This window comes from Hemitrygon akajei, chromosome 4, assembly GCF_048418815.1.
Source record: "Hemitrygon akajei chromosome 4, sHemAka1.3, whole genome shotgun sequence".
In the NCBI taxonomy this organism is placed as follows: Eukaryota; Metazoa; Chordata; class Chondrichthyes; order Myliobatiformes; family Dasyatidae; genus Hemitrygon; species Hemitrygon akajei.
In genome coordinates this window covers 93,035,350-93,054,846 of record NC_133127.1, presented here as the reverse complement: position 1 = coordinate 93,054,846, position 19,497 = coordinate 93,035,350, and the positions used below count along the sequence as shown (strand labels likewise).

Here is a 19,497-nt window from a genome sequence, read left to right as displayed (position 1 = left end):
GTTTTTGAGTGTATCTGTTAACATAACAAATCTCTTCAAACTCCTAATAAAGAATAGTTGCTGTCATGCCGCCTTTATAACTGCATCGATATGTTGGGTCCAGGTTAGGTCTTCAGAGATCTTGACACCCAGGAATTTGAAACTGAAAGTTTTCTAAGGAAAACTCATCTTTTTGTGTAATCTGAAGAACAGCTTTTCCTTTCTCAGCATGGTAAGGGAAGTGCACTAAGTCTCTTTGTCACACAAATCAGAGACCCATTTTCAATTTCTGCTCAATCCAACTCGATTTCCAGTTGGGTCAGTACAATGCATGTCACTGCTACAAGGCTGAGGAGGGGAGCAATCTGTGTGAGACCATGGTGTGATTCACAAATGGAGGAATTGCAATGTGGATTTTAATACTCAAGTGAAGAGCGCTCACAATGTGGAAAATCCTGAAACATTTTGACATGCTTGGCATTGCACCCATCAGAATTCAACATCTGCAGGATGAGCACTGGAAAAGAGCAATAAAATTTATTGATCTATTTCTTTACTGATTTGGATGCCATTTTGCATTCACTGTTGATCCCATATGAGAAATGCAGCATCAGAGATCGCTGTAAGTATCTGTATTCTTTGTCTTTCAGGCTAAGTGATAAATGTTTTTTATTTATTTAGAAATTACTTATGCACTTTGTTTGATTTAATCTTGATTAGAAGTACAGTGAAATCTTTGCACAGGGTTCCTTTGTTACTGCTGCAGGGACACATGTTCAATCCTGCCCTTAAGTACTGCTTTTGTGAATTATCTCTGTGAGCACAAAGATTTCTTCTGCAAGTTCCAGTTTCTTCCCTAAATGCAAAGATGCGCTGGCTGGTACGTTAACTGGCTACTGTAAATTGCCCTGCTCTAGCTGGTGAAAAGAAGGATCAAAGGCATTTATACATGAGGCTAAGTTACAGGGTTAGAGGGAAGTCGAGAGAAGGGGCATGGAACTGATGGGATTACTCTGTGGGGGATGGAATGGAACCAATGGGCCAAATGATCTTCTCTGTTCTGATACATTAATACATGTGTCACATGTTATGTCGTAATTAAGAAGGCTTTGTAAGAAAAGTATCACATCAGAGGCATTGACTTAAGTGGTAGGTGTTTGAATGTAAGAAAGCCAAAAACCAGGAATGGGTAGAGCAGTTCCAGAGATGGGGGTGGAGGGCATGATGTGAGCCTGTGGAGGTGGGGCGTAGAGGTTTTGCTGGCTGCTACTCTCTCCTTGCAAAGAGAAGAGCTATCAGGACCATCACAGAGGCTGCTGAGCAAGCCTCCAGGAGGCTATAAATCAAGAGGTGTGACTCATGGACCAACACTGCTGGGACACAAGCCAGGGCCTGATCGACCCTGGCTGGGTTGTTTGGGTGAGGGTGTCTTGTGTTGAAAGACCCGAAACACCCAGTGATCTTGTGTTACATCAGTGATTATGTGTCCCAGTGCATCCTGGGATGTATCTCAACATCATAGCCTTCTGCAGTATTTCATCACTGTTACTGTCACTCATTTATTCTAAACTATTTGTATTATTCTAATTCAGCTTTTCTAACATATAGAAATGTTAAATTCATTTTAGTAATTTACTTCTGTATTGTGCATAAGCTCTTGTGAATTCAAAGGCAACACGAGTGAATCTGCTGATGCTGGAAATAAATAAAAACATAAAATGCTGGCAGAACTCAGCAGGCCAGACAGCATCTATGGGATGAGGTAGTGACGATGTTTCGGGCCAAAACCCTTCATCGGCCTGAAACGTTGTCACTACCTCCTCCCATAGATGCTGTCTGGCCTGCTGAGTTCCGCCAGCATTTTGTTTTTATTTAGCTTTTGTGATTTAGTTTTTTTCCACAATATACTAATGTCAACTAAATTGTGATTCTTTGACAGCCAATTAGTACCTTTTAAGAATGATACGTAAATCTAATTAACTGCAATTTGTGTAACAAATATAACTATGATAATATAATTGTAAACAGCTCCAAGCACAGATTATTTAGTCTTGGCCAATGAAACGATATCCTTCTAAGTACACTGAGCTAAAAACTGAGCCCTTGCCGGGGATACCTGAAGGTTACATGACCCACAAATCTCAGCTAATCCCCTGTAATCCTCTGTTACCGGTCTGAAGCCATCACATATCGAAACAGAAGATGCATCGAAATAAGGACTAAAAGCTCTATTTCGTACCTAGTTTTGGTGACTTTGAATTATGTATTTTATTACTGTCTTTTTATTGTTGGCTACTATTTGTGAAGAATTATCTTCCTTCTGCCCTTCCCAATGTACCTGCATTTTCCACGGTAGAAGCGATGGCACTGGGATTAGGTAAGTCAATTAGATAGATAAAAATATGTTGTCCCATAACTAGACGATGAGTTGTGAAATGCAAAGCAGAACAATACATTCTGATTTCAGTGTTTTTAAAATAGTTGTTAAAAGCCGTTTTTAAAAAATCCAGTGATTTAGATGGAAGACCTTTTCTTAATGCTGTACAATTGTGTTAAATTACACTTAATCTTTCATTACTAGCAAAGTGCCGGTGAATATTTTCTAACACGTGCTTGATTGTGAACGTTGGTAATTGTTGACAAAATTCCAATAAGCCAAATGTATGTTCCTGAATCTAAGGTCTATTGAAAGCATGTTATAGGTTTTTGGCCACAAAAATGAGTAATACGAGTGTCTCAAGGCTGAGCCTTTTTGTTAAAAAGCTTGCCTGTTATAATGGAAGTTGTTGGCCATACTAGTCAATGCAATTATGTACGTATGGATATAGAATACAATAATGGGGGGTGGAGTGGGTGTGTCATTGTAAAGTTGAATGAAACATCGGTTAGGCCGCAGTCAGTCTATTTATTTAGAGTGCACAGAATGGGCCCTTCAGGCACTTTGAGCCACGGCGCCCTAGCCACCCCTGAAAACCCCAACTTAACTCTAACCCAATCAAGGGACAATTTACAACAACCAATTAATATCTCTCATCTGTGCGAGAAAGCTGGAGCACCAGGGAAATCCCACGCAATCCACAGGGTGGGGGGGGGGGGGGCACGCGGACAAACTCCTTCAGAGGATGCTGGGATTGAACTTCGAACTCTAACGCCCTGAGCTGTACTAATGTTGTGCCCAGTTCTGCTCATCGTACAACGGGGAAGTTGTAAGGAGCAGAGAGAACTTGCAACGAGATTGCCAAGGCTGGAGAATTTTAGTTGTACAGTGAGGTCGGTCAGGATGATGTTTTCTTTTCAATAACAAGGACTGTGATGGAAGTGCAATGAGGTGTACACAGCTGTAAGAAATCCAGTCAGTGCACAGCGACAAAAACAAAATTCTGTAGATGATGGGAATTGGAAATAATACCACACATTACTGGGAATGCTCGCCAGATCAGGCAACGTACCGTAAAAGGGGACATAAACGAGTGTTATTGTTTCCTGATATGAGCTTTGACGAGAAATGTTAACTCCTGTTTTTTCTTGCCAGAGGATCTGTCTGAATAGTTTCTGATTTCAGTTTTGATATAAAAGTAATTTGGTGCTTCTCTTGGTGGGTCAATAATTTGAAGGCTTGCTCTTCATCAAAGGGAAGTTCCAGATTTTTCTTTCACCCAATATATGAGAAATAGGAGCAGGAGTAGACCATCCGGCCCATCGAGCCTGCCTCACTATTCAATAAGATCATGGCTGATCTGTCTGTAAACTCAGCTCCATCTACTTTCCTTTTCCCCATAACCCTTCATTCCCTTACTATGTAAAAATCTATCTAATTGTTTCTTAAATGTATTTAGTGAAGAAGCCTCAACTGCTTCCCTGGGCAGAGAATTCCACAGATTCACCACTCTCTGGAAAAAACAATTTCTCCTGCACTCCATCCTAAATCTTCTCCACTGAATCTTGAGGCAATGCCCCCTATGTTGTGACTTCTTCTATAATTTGCCTCCTGAAAGGTGGTTGAGGCAGAAACTTCCACCATTATCAAAATGTAGCTGAATAAATATATCAACATTCCAGATTGAAAAGTGGCTATGGGATTTACATAAAACGTCACTTTTCTGACGTGTGGATAACGCGAGTGAAGGGTCTCCTCTCTATACTATACGGTAGATTAATATGATTTCTAATGCACGTTGTTTATGTCCCATTATTCAGTGTAAGAATATTGGGTGTTTTTGATTTGCGTTTTTAGCTGGTTCTGCACAACCTGTTCTGTTCCTGTGCTGCATTCTTCTATGTTCTAACTCTGCACTTGATGCTGTAAAATTGGGAGACAATAAAAATGATGATTAATTACAAATACATTTACATTATTCTGTGTTTTATATCTGAAGGAAATAAGTTGTAAAAGAATAAGGTGCCAAGCTGGGTATAGAGAAAACCTAATGAAAAAAAAATCATGAGAGATTCCTAGCAAAGAACACCTATATTGCTACATCAGTCCAGAAGGGTGGCATTTCAGGGATGCCAGGCTGTCTGGAACACACCGGTGTGGTGACTCAGCACATCAGGGAGGCCAGAGGGAACAAGGGCAACCTGTCAGTGTTCTGGCTCGACCTGGCAAATGCATATGGCTTCATTCCGCACAAGCTAGTGCAGCTCACACTGACCAAACATCACGTCCCCAGCAGAATCAGAGACCTTATCGCTGATTATTACAGCAGCTACAGGATGAGGGTATCTTCAGGAACAATTACATCGAGCTGGCACAAGGTGGAGATTGGCATCATCACAGGGTGCACTATCTCAGTGACACTGTTCTCCCTAGCCATGGACATGCTCACTAAGTCTGCTGAAACAGAGTGCAGAGGGCCCAGAGTGAATTCCACTCAACGGCAACCACCCGTCAGGGCATTCATGGACGACCTCACAGTCACCACAGAATCAGTCCCAGGCTGCCGGTGGATTCTGCAGGGGCTCAAAAAGCTGGTGGAGTGGGCCCAGATGTGTTTCAAACCAGCCAAATCAAGATCTATGGTGCTGAGGAAAGGCAAGGTGGAAAACAAGTTCCGGTTCAGCATCACAGGCACAGCCATCCCAACCATCCCAGAAAAGCCAGTCGAGAGCTTAGGTAAGGTTTCTGACAGCTCTCCAAGGGGCCCGACATCCATTCAGGCGATCTGCACCGAGTTGGATGGCTGGCTGAAATCTGTGGACAAGTCTGGCCTACCTGGGAAGTTCAAAGCCTGGGTGTATCAGCATGGCATTCTTCCCAGAATCCTGTGGCTCCTCCTCGTCTATGCAGTTCTAATCTCGACAGTCGAACCCTTAGAGAGGAGGGTCAGTAAGCACCTCAGAAGATGGCTGGGGCTGCCAAGGAGCCTGAGCAGCATCGCACTCGATGGACACCACAACAAACTGCAACTGCCCTTCAAATCCTTGGAGGAGGAATTCAAGGTAACAAGATCCAGAGAAGTGGTACAGTACAGGGACTGGAGTGATCCGAAGGTGGCTAGAGCAGGGATCCAAGTGAGGACTGGCAGGAAGTGGAGGGTGGAGGAAGCTGATCAGGAAGCAGAGGAAAGGCTGCGTCACAGGAGGCTGGTGGGAGTGGTCACACGAGGCCGAGCTGGGCTAGGATCCTTTCCAACTCCTCAAATGGACACCATCGGAGGGAAGGAAAGGCATCGCCTAGTTCAGGAGGAGGTGAGAGCAGCAGTACAGGAGAGGAGAACCTGCAAGGCGGTGGGAATGAAGCAACAGGGAGCTTGGACAAGATGGGAGAATGCGGTGCAGAGGAAAGTGACCTGGGCTGAGCTTTGGAAAGCCAAGCCACACCGCATCCAATTTCTCATTCAGGCAGTGTACGATGTGTTTCCAAGCCCATCAAACCTGCACACATGGGGCAAGGCAGAGTCATCAGCGTGCCCACTGTGTTCCAAGTGAGGAACCCTGGAGCACATCCTCAGCAGCTGCACAAGGGCACTTGGTGAGGGATGGTACCGATGGAGGCATGATCAGGTCCTGAAGACCATCGCTGCAGCCATCAGCACAGGAGTGGAGTGGCCGAAGCTGTCCCGACCCTCCAAGCAGACCATTGCCTTTGTCAGAGCTGGGGAGCAGCCAATACCCATCAAAAGAACATCTGCAGGTATCCTGACCTCTGCAAGGGACTGGCAGCTGTTGGTGGACCTCGAAAGGCAGCTGAAGTTCCCCAACCATATCGCACCTGGAGGAGGGCGTATGATGTTGAAAGACCCGAAACACCCGACGATTCCAGGAAGATCAGTGATGATGTGTCCAGAGGCATCAGTAGATGTATGCACACAGCTGCTGAACATAAAAAGATTCAAAGGTTCAATTTAATGTCAGAGAAAAGTATACAATATACATCCTGAAATGCTTTATCTTTGCAACAATCCATGAAAACAGGGAAGTGCCCCAAATAATGAATGACAGTTAAATGTTAGAACTTCAAAGTCCCCACCAGCTTCCCCCTCACACGCATAAGCTGCCGCTAGCAGCAATCCCCCCTCCCCCACCAGCAAATAAAAGCATCAAATACTCAGGCGTGAGCAAAGCAACAGCAGAGACGCAGACTTTGTGTTTCACCAGGTATTCCACATACTGCAGGCTCTCTCTCTCCCTAGTAAGGGAGAAAGAGGAGTCTCCATTTTCCCAGTGAGCGGGGAGACATAACAAACAAACTGCTGGTTTACGATGTTAAAAGACCGTTACATTGCTTTTTTCTTGTGTACCTGAAGATCACAAAGATCCCGGGTCTCCAGGCACACAGCAGATATCCCGACTAACCCAACGACACACAAACAACCCTCGATCCGCCCGTCTCCAGAGCCCCGAGATCCTAGGCTTCTGAATTCAAGCCAGACTCTTAGGCCAAGCCTTTGGCGTGCTGAACAATGGCCAGTTTTGGCACCCTGACAGCGGGTCCCGTTCCCGTAAAGAACCGTAGTCAGCGTGTAACTCCAGGTCAGGGTCTTCAAAGCTCCTGGAAATTAGAGCTTGGAGGAATTAGGAAAAACAAACAAACAAATTAGATAAACAGATAAATGATAAATAGATAAATAAACCAGTTAATAAATTAATTAATAAATAAAATTGGTATTGAAGAAATTAATGAGACTGAAAGATGATAAATTCTTAGGAAATGATGTCCTGCATCCTGGCATTTACAAGGAAATGACTATGGAGACAGTCTATGCAAAGTTGTTATTATCCGAAATCCTGTATATTCTATGAGAGCTCTCAAAAGAGTCAAATGTGTAGCTAAAAGCTACTATTTCAGAAAGAAGGGAGAAAGAAATTTGTGAAAACATCAGTTAGCCCACTAGCAGTATTGGGGAAATTACTGCAATCAGTTATTAAGAAAATGGCTGCAGCTACTTGGAAAATAATAGGATTAGGCAGAGTCAATTTAGTTTAATGAAAAGCAATTCATATTTAATGTTTCTTTCTTTTGAGCTTGCAACTCACACAATAGATAAAGGGGTAAATCACTCAATGGGTACTGTCTGGGCTTTCAGAATGTCTTCAATACGTGATGTGCAAGAGATTATTAAACTCAATTAGTATAGGGGTGATATCATGTTTGGGTCAAAGTCTGTACAATGGACAGAAACTAAAGAATAGGAATAAATGTATTATTTTCACATTGTCAAGCTCTGATCAAGTGGACTGCCAAGTAGATTGGTGCTGGGGCTTCAGCTGCTCATAATACAAGTCAATGATTTGGATAATGTATCCTAGTGTGCTGATGTTTGGTGGCAATGTGGGTTATGTGTTGGGAGGGAGACCAGAGAGTGCAAGGGTAGAGGTTTGTGCATTTGCTTGAATTCCCCTCATTTTTATAATCGTAGTGAACTAAAGCATAAAATTGATTCCAAATCGTGCAGAAATCTCATCTGCCAACAGTTTTGTATTTTGTTTTAGGAAAAATAGTTTGTTATTGTAAATAGCACTTTGAAATAGTTTTCCTAATTTCTGAAGAAAACCTTATGCTCTTAAAGAAGTACTTAAGACTATATATAGGAGCATAATTAGGCCATTTGGCCCATCGAATCTGCTCTACCATTCCATCATGGCTGATCCAATTTCTCAGTCCCAGTCTTCTGCCTTCTCCCCGTATCACTTCATGCCCTGTCCAATCAAGAATCTATCAATCTTTGCCTTAAAATATCAACCTTTGCCTTAAATATGCATAAAGACTTGGCTTCCACAGCTTCCCGTGGCAAAGAATTCCACAGATTCATCAATCTCTGGCTAAAGAACTTTCTCCTCATCTCTGTTCTAAAAGTACACCCCTCTATTCTGATCCTGTCCCCTTTGGTCTTAGACTCTCCCACCATAGGAAACACCCTCTCCACATCCACTCTATCAAGACCTTTCACCATTTGACAAGTTTCAATGAGGTTACCCCTCATTCTTCTGAATTCCAGTGAATACAGGCCCAGAGCCATCAAGTGCTCTTCATATGACAAGCCATTCAATCCTGGAATCATTTTTGTGAACCTCTTTAGAACCCTCTCCAGTTCCAGCACATCCTTTCAAAGATAAGGGGCCCAAAACTGCTCACAATACTCCAAGTGAGACCTCATCAGTTATTAAGTCTCAGCATTACATGAATTAATTCTATTAAAGGGTTATACAATAGAAAAACAAAATGTGAATTTTTATTTTAAAGATACAAGGTAATAGTAAAATATTATTAAAGAAGATGGAGGCAAAAGATAGGCAGTAAGTCTTTGTTATTAAATAGAGGGTAAAATTCTGTGGTTTATAAAAAGGCAGAAGCTGACAAATACATCAGCACCACATTAAAATCTTTCCCTTTAGTAGCTTATGAGGGTTTTAAAGTGAAACAACATGAACGATATCCAGATAAAGAGGAGTAAAGCAAATAACTTTGTTTTTACAGGTCCACGTTATGCAACGACCCAGATATGTCTGAAATTCCCGTCAACGTGCCAGTGGACACGGTTAAACTTCGAGTGGAGAAGACTGTTGTCCGGCGACTTCCCCGTGAAGCATTTTATTACCTTGTGGATTTAAGATATCTTTGGTTAACATATAATGCCATTAACACCATAGATCCTCGTAGCTTTTATAATTTAAAAGAACTCCATGAATTGCGCCTCGATGGAAATGTATTGTCAACTTTTCCCTGGGATTCGCTACTGGAAATGCCAAACCTACGAACCCTTGACCTGCACAACAACAGGCTGTCAAGTATTCCTGCAAAAGCAGCTCAATATCTCAAAAATATAACTAACATCGACATTTCCAGCAACAACCTGACCACCCTGCCTTCTGACCTGTTGGACCTCTGGCCAGCTTTTCCAACACACCAAGTGTTCGACAAAGTTCCACTCCGGAGAGTTATTCTGGGTATGGCTACTGATTACTGCAGTTTGATATCCATTAAGGGGGTCAAATGTTGGTGCATCTCCTTGTCTGCTGATTATTGGATCCACTGTAGAATTCATTGGTTATATCCCAATGAAAGGGTCTGGATACAGTTCCCATCCAGCCCTTAGCTTTCTACCAGGAAGGTCTGATGTGCAGTGCCACTCTCAGCAGGAGTGAATGGCTTGGACTGCCGATGCTTTCTGTCCCCAAACTCATTGCTACTGTTACCAAACGTAGTCAATGTCTTGGACTTCAATAAATATTAAAACTCACCTGGGCCCACTTACAAAATAATCTCACCCAAAACTGCAGCTCATTGATTAAGTTTTGAATGTTTTTCTCTGCTCTGACACCATATTGTTGTACTTATTGGGAAATGTGAGCAAAGTTGTCGGCTTTATTCCATTATGAAATATCGTCTTAGCTGTGAATGGTGCTCTGTTCTGCATTTTATGATTTGTCATTCCTAAAGTCATGAAGATTTTCTTCATGGAGAGCATGTTCAGTAATTGGAATGGATTTCTGGACAAATCATGAAGATAAAAATCTTGAATGGACCGTAGAATCAAACCAACCTAAAGTTGGAAGAATTGAGGGTTCCTTTGTTTGGATGAACTATTAGAGGCTAAGTGGTTTTCCTTAACTACCATATTTCATTGTTCTGTAAAAAGATGAGGCAGGTAACTACCAATGGATTCTATGGCTGCTGTTCTGATACCCCTTCATGTACCGTCTGGTTTCCCCAACTACAAAAGCCTCTCAAAACCAGTGAAAGTTGGGAATGTGGGAATTCAAATTATTGGAAGGCTCTGACCCTGTCCTGCACCCTCCTTGACCACATGCAGAAACTTAATTCCTTATCTATTATATTCAGTTCAACCAGCTGAGCTGTGTGAGTCCCCATCTAATTTGCAGCCCCCACCATTTACATTGAAACACCCTGAAAAGGCAGTTTTCATCTCCATTGTATTCAATTTTACTTGAAATGACTACATAATAAACCAATTATATTCCATTTAGTGCTTGGTTGTTGAGTAACTGTTGTGGAATAAATATTCTGAATGACTTTATTGGAAGACCTGTACAAAGCTTTTGAGATTTATTAAATGCAGTAACTGAAGCTGTGTAAGGAAAATTGCATTATTTTCCTGAATATCCAACTCTTATCTCCGTGGGCTGTATCCCCTACCCGTTCCCACTTCCTGGATCTCAGTTCTCCATCTTGGCTGCTACAGACCTCGAAGTTTGTTACCTGTCCACCGAGCGTCAGGTCCCAGACTTAACTCTTTCTGCAGTACACCCTGAGAATTTGAACAATCATGTCCTTTGACTAGACCAAGGAAATCGATAGCACTAAGAGATGTTTGGAGAAAAGTTACTGAGTTAGAACATTCACATGATTAATACCGTGATGTATTTGTTTATAAAAAATATAGTGTTTATGTAGTTTCAGCTATTGTCCAGCCACAAAAACACCAAGCCGTGACAAGCTGACTTTTTCAAAATTTTGAAAGTAATAAAAGTAAATATTAGTTTTCTTCAATCTTATATGTTCAAAGTGCAGTCACAATTATTTGAAGTTCATCCAGAAGTGTAAGTAATGCCTTGGCGACAGAAAATAAAGCATCCACGGGTTAACTAGTAGGATGGAATTTCTGGAAAGGGAAATAATAAATCTGTAACGCCGAAGATTATGCAACTCTACTGAAGGATTTTTTGTGTGAACTTGCAGGATCTGGGTTTGAATGAAGATCTTTAGTACATTTGAGAAAATCCACATAATCATTTCTTTAACATAATGGCCTAACATATCCTTTTTTTTAGGTTTCCAAGACAATCCATGGTTCTGTGATTGTCGAATATCAAAGTTAATTGAACTCTCTAAGTCGGAAGAAACGCTGGTCGTCCTCATGGATCCTCTGGTGATCTGCAGTGGGCCTGAAGATATTGCTGGAGTCTTGTTCCAGCGTGTCGAGCTTGACCAGTGCATCAAACCATCAGTCATGACTTCAGCAACCAAAATTACATCACCACTTGGAAGCAACGTTTTACTCCGATGTGACTCAACTGGATATCCCACCCCATTCCTCGTCTGGTTCCGGGCAGATGGCTTACCAGTTAATAATACAGGTAATGCTTTCTGCTTGTTGTTGTGTCAAACACTTGGTAGCAATTCCAAAGTACTGCACAGCAATGTGACACCAATCCACACAAGGGGAAGAGTGCTTAAAAAGAGAAAGCATTAGAAATGCAAGTTTTGAGAGGAAGTTCCAAAGTTTATAAAGCTAGGAAGCATGGTGTGTTGTGAGGTGGATCCAGAGAGACAGATCTGGTGAATGAGTCTGAAATAAAATGTCTGTAATGTGCCTTCATTACTGATTCACATCTCTGCAGCTAAGATCAACGTACAGGATTGCGGTACTTTTAGTCAGACGACCACTCTTGTGAAGAGACTGCTCCATGGATGGATAAAAGTGGAAAAGGAGCTAGATTTGATCTGCAAGGCCGAAGTTATCTTTACTGTGGTATTAAATGTTTCAATGTAATCAATACGCTGCTCACCCCTTGCTCCTTTCTAGTCTTTTATCCAGTTAAGGAAATAACATTTTTGACCAGACTGCCTTGATTTATTTTATTCTTTAGTTTTATCACCATTGGCTTAGAATTGTTTTTAAGTTGGAAATTAATTAGATGAAATCATATGATTCTGGTGCAGGAAAATCTAAATGTTGGCTTATTAATAAATTATTTCCCATTTTGATCCATTTGAATTTAATTATGACAGAAATACTAAGATTGGCGGAAGATAATTTTCCAATTAAAATCTATTGTATTGGGTAATATTATAGTGTATTAATTAATTTGCTCATTTTATTTAAAATATTGTTTCCTTTAGTCATTCAAGAATCACCAGCAGATGGGATCCGATGGTCAATAATAAGTTTAATGGGAATTTCCTATAAGGATGCTGGTGACTACAGATGTAGGGCGAAAAATCTGGCAGGAACCTCAGAAGCATCTATCACTCTCACAGTTGTAGGAACTGTTACCACAGCTCGCCCACTAAGGAGGAATTTTATAAACAAACCAACTGCAGAGAAAAATAATTCAATTCGAGTGAATGTGGAAGAACAAACGGGAAGCTTGTCAACAGAAACTTTGTCACCCATGCCCACCACGACAGGAGCTAAGCAAAAGGCGACTCCTGTCGAACAAGCTAAGGCGATGGCGGACGAGAAGAAGCTTACTGAGGTGCAAGTACAGGGAAACTCAAAGAAAGTAACTCAGCAAGTGGATGAAAATAAGAAAGAAAGTGTATCCATGAATACAACAGCAACATTAAACCGGAATGTTATGATTAAAAATCTCCGTGTTATCAGTGAGACAGATCAGAAAGTCCTGGTCAGCTGGAAAGCTACCAATTACAAAAGTGGTACACCATTAAATGTACTCTACTCAAAGTATGGCGAAAAAGATATACAGAAAATCCATATTGATCCTAACAAAAGCAAAATCTCTATAGGTGGATTGACACCCAACACAAAATACACCATTTGTATCTGCCCAGAGGGAATCCAGCCCAAGAGAGAACAATGTGCCATTTTCTCAACAGAAGGAGAAATCAGCATAGACAGCCATCAATCTTTGCTGATTATTATCGGTATTAGTGTGGCGTGTGTTTCTGGAGTGGGAATAGTTTTTGCGTTATGCTCTGTCATCATGAAAGGTCGCTGCAAAAAGAAAGAGCCAGCAGAACATGAGCTAATTAAAGATTCTTATATACAGTTTGAAACACTTTCCCTCAAACCAGAGCCAAAAATGAGAGGGAATAAACTGTGGACCCATCGAGATACTGAATCCCAAAGACTATTGCTGTGCTCAAGATCCAGCACTGATTCAGAGATCACCTTCAAAAGTGACAGTTCTAGGTCTGAGTACCTTTGCTGACTTGTGAAGCACCAGTGTACAGTGAGAAAAGGATCCTTAAAGTCTATATAAGACATGGTTTATTTCTATAACATCCCAGTTTTTCAAAATACGTGAAGAGTTTCACATTGAATGCAAAACTTTATAATAAAATTGTAATAAACTTGCTTATGTCTGTTGTGATTGTCATCCAAATTGGATGTGTTGGAATTTGGAAACGCTCCTCCAGTTTGGATGTTGGCGTCTTTGGTTTTTAAACAGGATCAGCTCACTCCTGAAGGATAATTGCCAGTGACCTAAGCTTCCAACCAGGAAAGAGAATGCAGAGTTGGAAACTTGTAATGTAAATATAACTGATATTTCCTAAGTTGCTGTAGGTGCATCTCTTTGGTATATTGCCTAGAATATGATGCTGGCCAGTTGTTAATGTAGCTCCTGGCCAATGCCCAATAATCCTTTATCATTCTGTCATCTGATTGATTTCAATGGAGGCCAGTCTAACAATTGGAGAGTTCAGAATGAACTAAGCTGGCAAAGTCAAATCTCAACTCTTACGTACATTTCTGGCCCTAGCGTATTTGCTTTCTGGGTACAGGGTATGAGATTTAAAAGAAAATGGGAATGAGGAAATCAGCTTCTCCTAACATTCAAACACAAGGAAGTCTGCAGCTGCTGGAAATCCAAAACAACACACGCAAAATGCTGGAGGAACTCAGCAGGTCGGGCAGCATCTGTGGGAAAGAGTGAACCATCGAGATCCTTCATCAGGACTGAGAAGGAAAGGGAAAGGTGCCAGAATAAGAAGGTGGGAGGAGGGGAAGAAGGCTAGGAGGCTCGCTGCAAAGTGATAGGTGAAGCCAGGTGGGTGGGAAAAGTCAAGGGCTGGAGAAGAAGGAATCTGATAGGAGAGGAGAGTGGACTATGGGAGAAAGGGAAGGAGGAGGGGACCCAGGAAGAAGTATGTACTTCACATTTTAATTTTCTCTTATCAAATTTCTTCGCAATAAATTCTCTAAAATAATTTAGATCCCTGGATATACTTTATCATGAAATATGTAACAATTCCCCTGTACATAAAGCATGCAGAAGTGCCCACAGCATATTCTCCAAATAAGACCAACCTTTCATTTCACATGTTGCCACTTTCCAGATTTTCCAAGTACATCTGATCCTGAGAAGACTTTACTTCCAAATGGAATTATTTGTTCTCAGTAAACAGGTAGATTACGGTACATTCATTTTTTTCTATCAATAACCTCAGGGCAAATGTTAATTTCCTGGTGTCACATAATGGTCTTCCAGGAGCCTTTCTAATTGGCCCTTCCTGCCACAATGACATCTGTTACTGTTAGAATCAGAATCAGGTTTAATATCACTCCCATAGGTCGTGAAATCTGTTGACTTTGTGGCAGCAGTACAAAGCAATAATAATAACGATAGAAAAATCTGTGAATTACAGCAAGTACATATATATTAAATAGTTAAATTAATTAAGTAGTCCAAAAATAGAAATAAGATAATAGTGAGGTAGTGTTCAAGGATTCAATGAATTTGCCTCACAGTTACCAGGTTGGGAACTGTCCCCAGCAATGTAATGCTGACAATATTAGTATGCACATATATATAAAAGTTAAATTAAATAAGTAGTGTAAAAAGAAAAGATGCTGAGGTAGTGTTCATGGGTTCAATGTCCATTCAGAAGACAGAAGTGAAGAAGCTGTTCCTGAATCATTGAGTGTGTGTCTTCAGGCCCTGTACCTCCTCCCTGATGGTAGCAAGAGAAGGGGGCATGTCCTGGGTGATGGGGTCCTTAATGATGGATACTGCCTTTTTTTGAGGCATCACTCCTTGAAGATGTCCTGGATGCCACAGAGACTAGTGCCCATGATGGAGCTGGCTAAGTTTATGACTCTCTGCAGCTTGCTTCGATCCCATGCAGTAGCCACCCCACCCCACACCAGACAGTGATGCAGACAGTTTGAATGCTCTCCATGGTACATCTGTAGAAATTTGCGAGTGTGTTTGGTGCCTCAGTTTGACCATCTCTGGCAGAGATAAAAGGGAAATGTAATAAAGATAAAGAAAAGAGGCATTAAAAAATCAGAGAGAAAAGGGGAACAGTAATACAGCGACAACGTGAGATGGAGGTAAGATCAAGGACAGTGTTACCAGGAGAAGGTGATGGTTAACAATGTGACACGAGCAGGAGCTGCTCATTGAGTGCATGCAGGTCTGCAGCGTAGAAGTTCGGAAGAGACGAGCGGGTAAATGCTGGTATGAGTGAAATTAATGAGGAACAATGAATTATTCCAATTTTGGCACTGAAGACAGAAAACCCCGCAGAAGGTGAGTGATTCTTTGACAAATCAATTTACTGCTCACTTGAAGAGAAAGTGGAAAAAGGAAGATTCCAGTTTAGAAAACAAAACACTAGAATTGCCGGGAATTTGAAATATAAACAGTATGCTTTATATTAAATTCTTTAACAACTTTTAACTCTGCTTTCATTCCCAAAGATGCTGACCAAGCTACTGAATATTTCCACCCACGTCTGTTATTATCTGAATTGCCTCTCTATGTTCAAATCTCTCTGTCGCCTGGACGACTCCTGACCCTGGGATTTCCTCCTGTCTGGATAATCCAGTTCTGATTATCCCCAAGTCTGACTGATGCATCTTTTGTGGTTAAAGCAGCTGATACGAGGACTTCATGATCTCTTGTTCCATCCCTACACACTTTTTTCTTTAAAACCACTCTCTCACCTGGTCCGGCAGCAGCTGTCAGATTTTATTCTGCATCCCTCTTGATGCCACTTGCAATCTTAAAGCTGATATATAAATAAAATATATTGCTGTTTTAAAGCAGAGCAAAAATGATTGTAGCTTAGGCTTGCCGCATGGGCTTCATCACAAAGGGGCATTCCTGGGCACGTGACAGGGAAATAAGATGGAAATGGGGTTAATGGGATCCTCTGGCTGGCAGCTGGCAGTGACTCAGAGGGAACTGACCAGATTCAGTGTTAATACAGGCAAGCTGAGCTTTTCTTTCCACAGTAAAATCTCCACAGAAGCAAATTAACTCCTGGATCCGGCATCAGATCCAGCTTGGCACTCTATCCATGAGAAAATTCCAAATCTTGAAGTATAAGTATTGAGAAATCTCAGCAAGTTTTTGCACCACTGCTGGAACACCTGGGGGGTACTGGCTGATCTGTTGGCTGAAATGTACTGGCAAATTTGCAGCTTCTGTGTTTTAATCTTCACATGCTGGAGTACCAAACCTGTTGGCACCCATGGAAGGTCTTCGACAGAATTTTAAGCTACTTCCCAGCTATGTTTTGGCCCACCAGATAGCTTGATGGGGTATGTAGTGTGTTTGAGTCTTGGAACCAGGAATAGGACAGCAGAGGTCTGCTGCAGAGTGACTCGGTCTTCAGGAGTTATCCTTGCACCTAAACAGACAGTGCTGAGTCCAAGCGAGGACTGGTTTTGGATTCCATTTAAACAGCACTGAGAGGTGTGGATGTCTGAAGACCCCGGGCTCCTCCTCCTGTGACCAATGGGTGATAACAGGACTGGTGTGGAAATGGGTGGGTTGAGTTCAGCTTCAACTCTATCCTAATTCAAGCAAGAATAATAGTGACCTCCAACGTGCTGCAGACAACAGACAATCTGAATGGGGAGAGCCAAATTCGAATGTTTAAAGCGGGTAGTATGTTTTTGCATTGGCACGTGTCAGTGATGTGGGGCATTTTTGAACACATGATTTATCCCAGAACTCCCCACTTCTAAATGTGCTGACCTGTTAAGCTACTCTAAGATCAATCTATCCCCCCTCCCTCCTACACAATCCACCATTTTTCTATCATCCATGTGCCTATCTAAGAGTTTCTTAAATGCTTTGATATATTTGCCTCTACCATGACCCCTGGCGGGGTGTTTAAAGCATCCCACCACTCTGTGTAAAGAACTTACTTCTGACATCCCTCCACAGTTTCCTCCAATCACCTTGGAGATAAGTACCTCAAAACATAAAGTTGTGACTGCTTTCTGTAACATCTGAAATGCCATTTCCTTGCAGGTATTGATCCATATTGTTAGAATACTGCTTTTGTGGAGGAGGAGCCCACAGTGCCATTGGACACTAATTATAGGAGTCACTGATGCTTTGCTCAGCACTAAGAGTTCTTCCAAAATTATAATCGCCTGCAGAAGCAGTTCTGGGATTTTAAACAATCAGGGAGCAGGGTGAGGGATAATGATAAAGGGGGTTAGGGAATCGGAGTACATGGAAGATCTTAGTTAGCATTTAATGTCCAATTAAAAACTCAGATAAATAATTGTCACCAGTCAGTTCCTTTCCTGAAATCTTTATCGTATGGTTGAAGATCAGTAGGTACTTTGGCTGCGTTTTGAATTCTCAGGATCAGCCTGGTGTGCTTTTCAGGTAAGCTTGTAAGTGGCCATACAAATGACATTTGTGGTTCATGCAGTTTGCGGTCTTTACTGTACGAGGTTGCAGACCATAACATTAAAGGTTAAAGTAGGCAGAGCAGCCTAGTGGTGTGAAAAGTGATCTGGCGATCACTTGAGAAATGAACTACTATTGATATTTAAACAGGATGATGGATTTGTCAGACGGAGAGAAATTGAGCAGACTTTCTCTCCATAAGGTATGTTTTGAACAGGGGATCCCAACCTTCTATATACCAATGACCAATACCATTACGCAAGGGGTCCATGGACCCCAGATTGGGAACCCCTGGTTTAGAAGAATGAGAGAAGATCTCACAGAGTTCTTACTTCTTACAGAGTTCAGCAGGTTGGATGTGGAAAGTTGTTTCCCCAGGCTGAGGAATTTGGAACTGGGGTCACAGTCTCAAGGGTAAACAGCTCACTGAAATATAGAGAAACTTCTCCAGTCAGAGAATAGTGAGTCTTCAGAATCCCCCACCCAGGGAAGCATGTGGAGACTCCGTCTTTCAACAGATTTCAGGGTATGAAAGAAATCACAATGCATGGAGTTCTTGCCGCAAAGCAGTGATGAGATAGACCCACTACGACCTTGATAAATGGTGGCACAGGCTTGAAGGGCCAAATGTTCCCCTCCTACTCAAGTTTCTAACATTCTTGGGTCTTCATATTATTATGTCCTGCTCTAAGTTTTCCTTCACGCTGAGAGCTGAGTCTAAGTTACCACCACCAGTGAACATTTTAAAAAATTTGAAAATTCATTTTCCAGCTCCTGGATAAAAACATCACTTTCACTGGGGATGAGGCAGGAGTGAAGAATAGAATACACATGCTTGCTTTTGTTAGTGGAGGCATTAAATTCCTGAGTCGGGAAGTCACACACGTTCAGCTTTGTAAAAGTGTTTAGGCCACATCTAGAGAATTGTGATGATAGTCCTTGACGAGGATGATTTGGACCCAATGGCTGGAGTATCTGAAGCAAGGATCAAGACACGGTATCAAACTGAATCAAGAACTGAGCACAAAACAATGCTAGACGATATCACCAGTAGGGTTTATGATTGAGTGCCAAACTTCAGTTCAGGCGCTATTTAGATACTCAATTCTTGGTGCCCAAAACATGATTGCCAATTAGTGGGGCCGCCCCGGACCCTGAAAGCAGCCATGCCTGCTATCCACACTCTGGAGAGCTGGAACGTCTAAATCCGGTAAACTTGTAATAGGACCCCCATCCCCTGTGCCCTGGCTGCTTGGAGAGATGGTGATGGTGGTTGTGGATGAGAGCTGGATCCAAGATGTCTCTTTTAGGCACCGAGCACCTCTTATTGGGTCTGAATCTTTCCCAGTCCGCGAGGTATTGCCAGATGCCCTAATTAGTATGTGAGTTCAGATGTCTTCTCACAGTGAGGACCTGTTCCCCTCAGTCAGCTGGGTGGTGGTGGAGCTAAGGGGCTGGTGCAGACAGGTTTTAATCTAGGAATGTGGGAGATGGTGTTGATCTTTAGGGTCTTGGGGAGCTGCAAGGTGTAAGCCTCTAGGTTTACTTTCCAAGGGTCCAATGAACTTAGGCGCCAAATTTCTAGACTCCGCCCAGAGAGGCAAATCATGGATGGACAGCCGGACCCGTTGCGCAAGCTGTAAAGTGGGTCTCTGTCTTCTCCTTTAGTTTTCTTTGGTCTCTGCTTTCTGGAAAGAGGCCAGCAAAATCTCT

The 19,497-nt window shown here is 42.1% G+C and overlaps 1 protein-coding gene across 1 annotated transcript; it reads left to right on the top strand.

Moving 5' to 3' along the window:
• Positions 1-2,155: 2,155 nt before the first annotated feature.
• On the top strand, positions 2,156-13,405 carry lrit3a (info leucine-rich repeat, immunoglobulin-like and transmembrane domains 3a). Its single transcript, XM_073041859.1, has 4 exons — positions 2,156-2,356; positions 8,897-9,366; positions 11,212-11,517; positions 12,284-13,405. The coding sequence occupies exons 1-4, from the start codon at positions 2,241-2,243 to the stop codon at positions 13,333-13,335; spliced, it is 1,944 nt and encodes a 647-aa protein (XP_072897960.1). The 5' UTR covers positions 2,156-2,240; the 3' UTR covers positions 13,336-13,405.
• Positions 13,406-19,497: the final 6,092 nt, after the last annotated feature.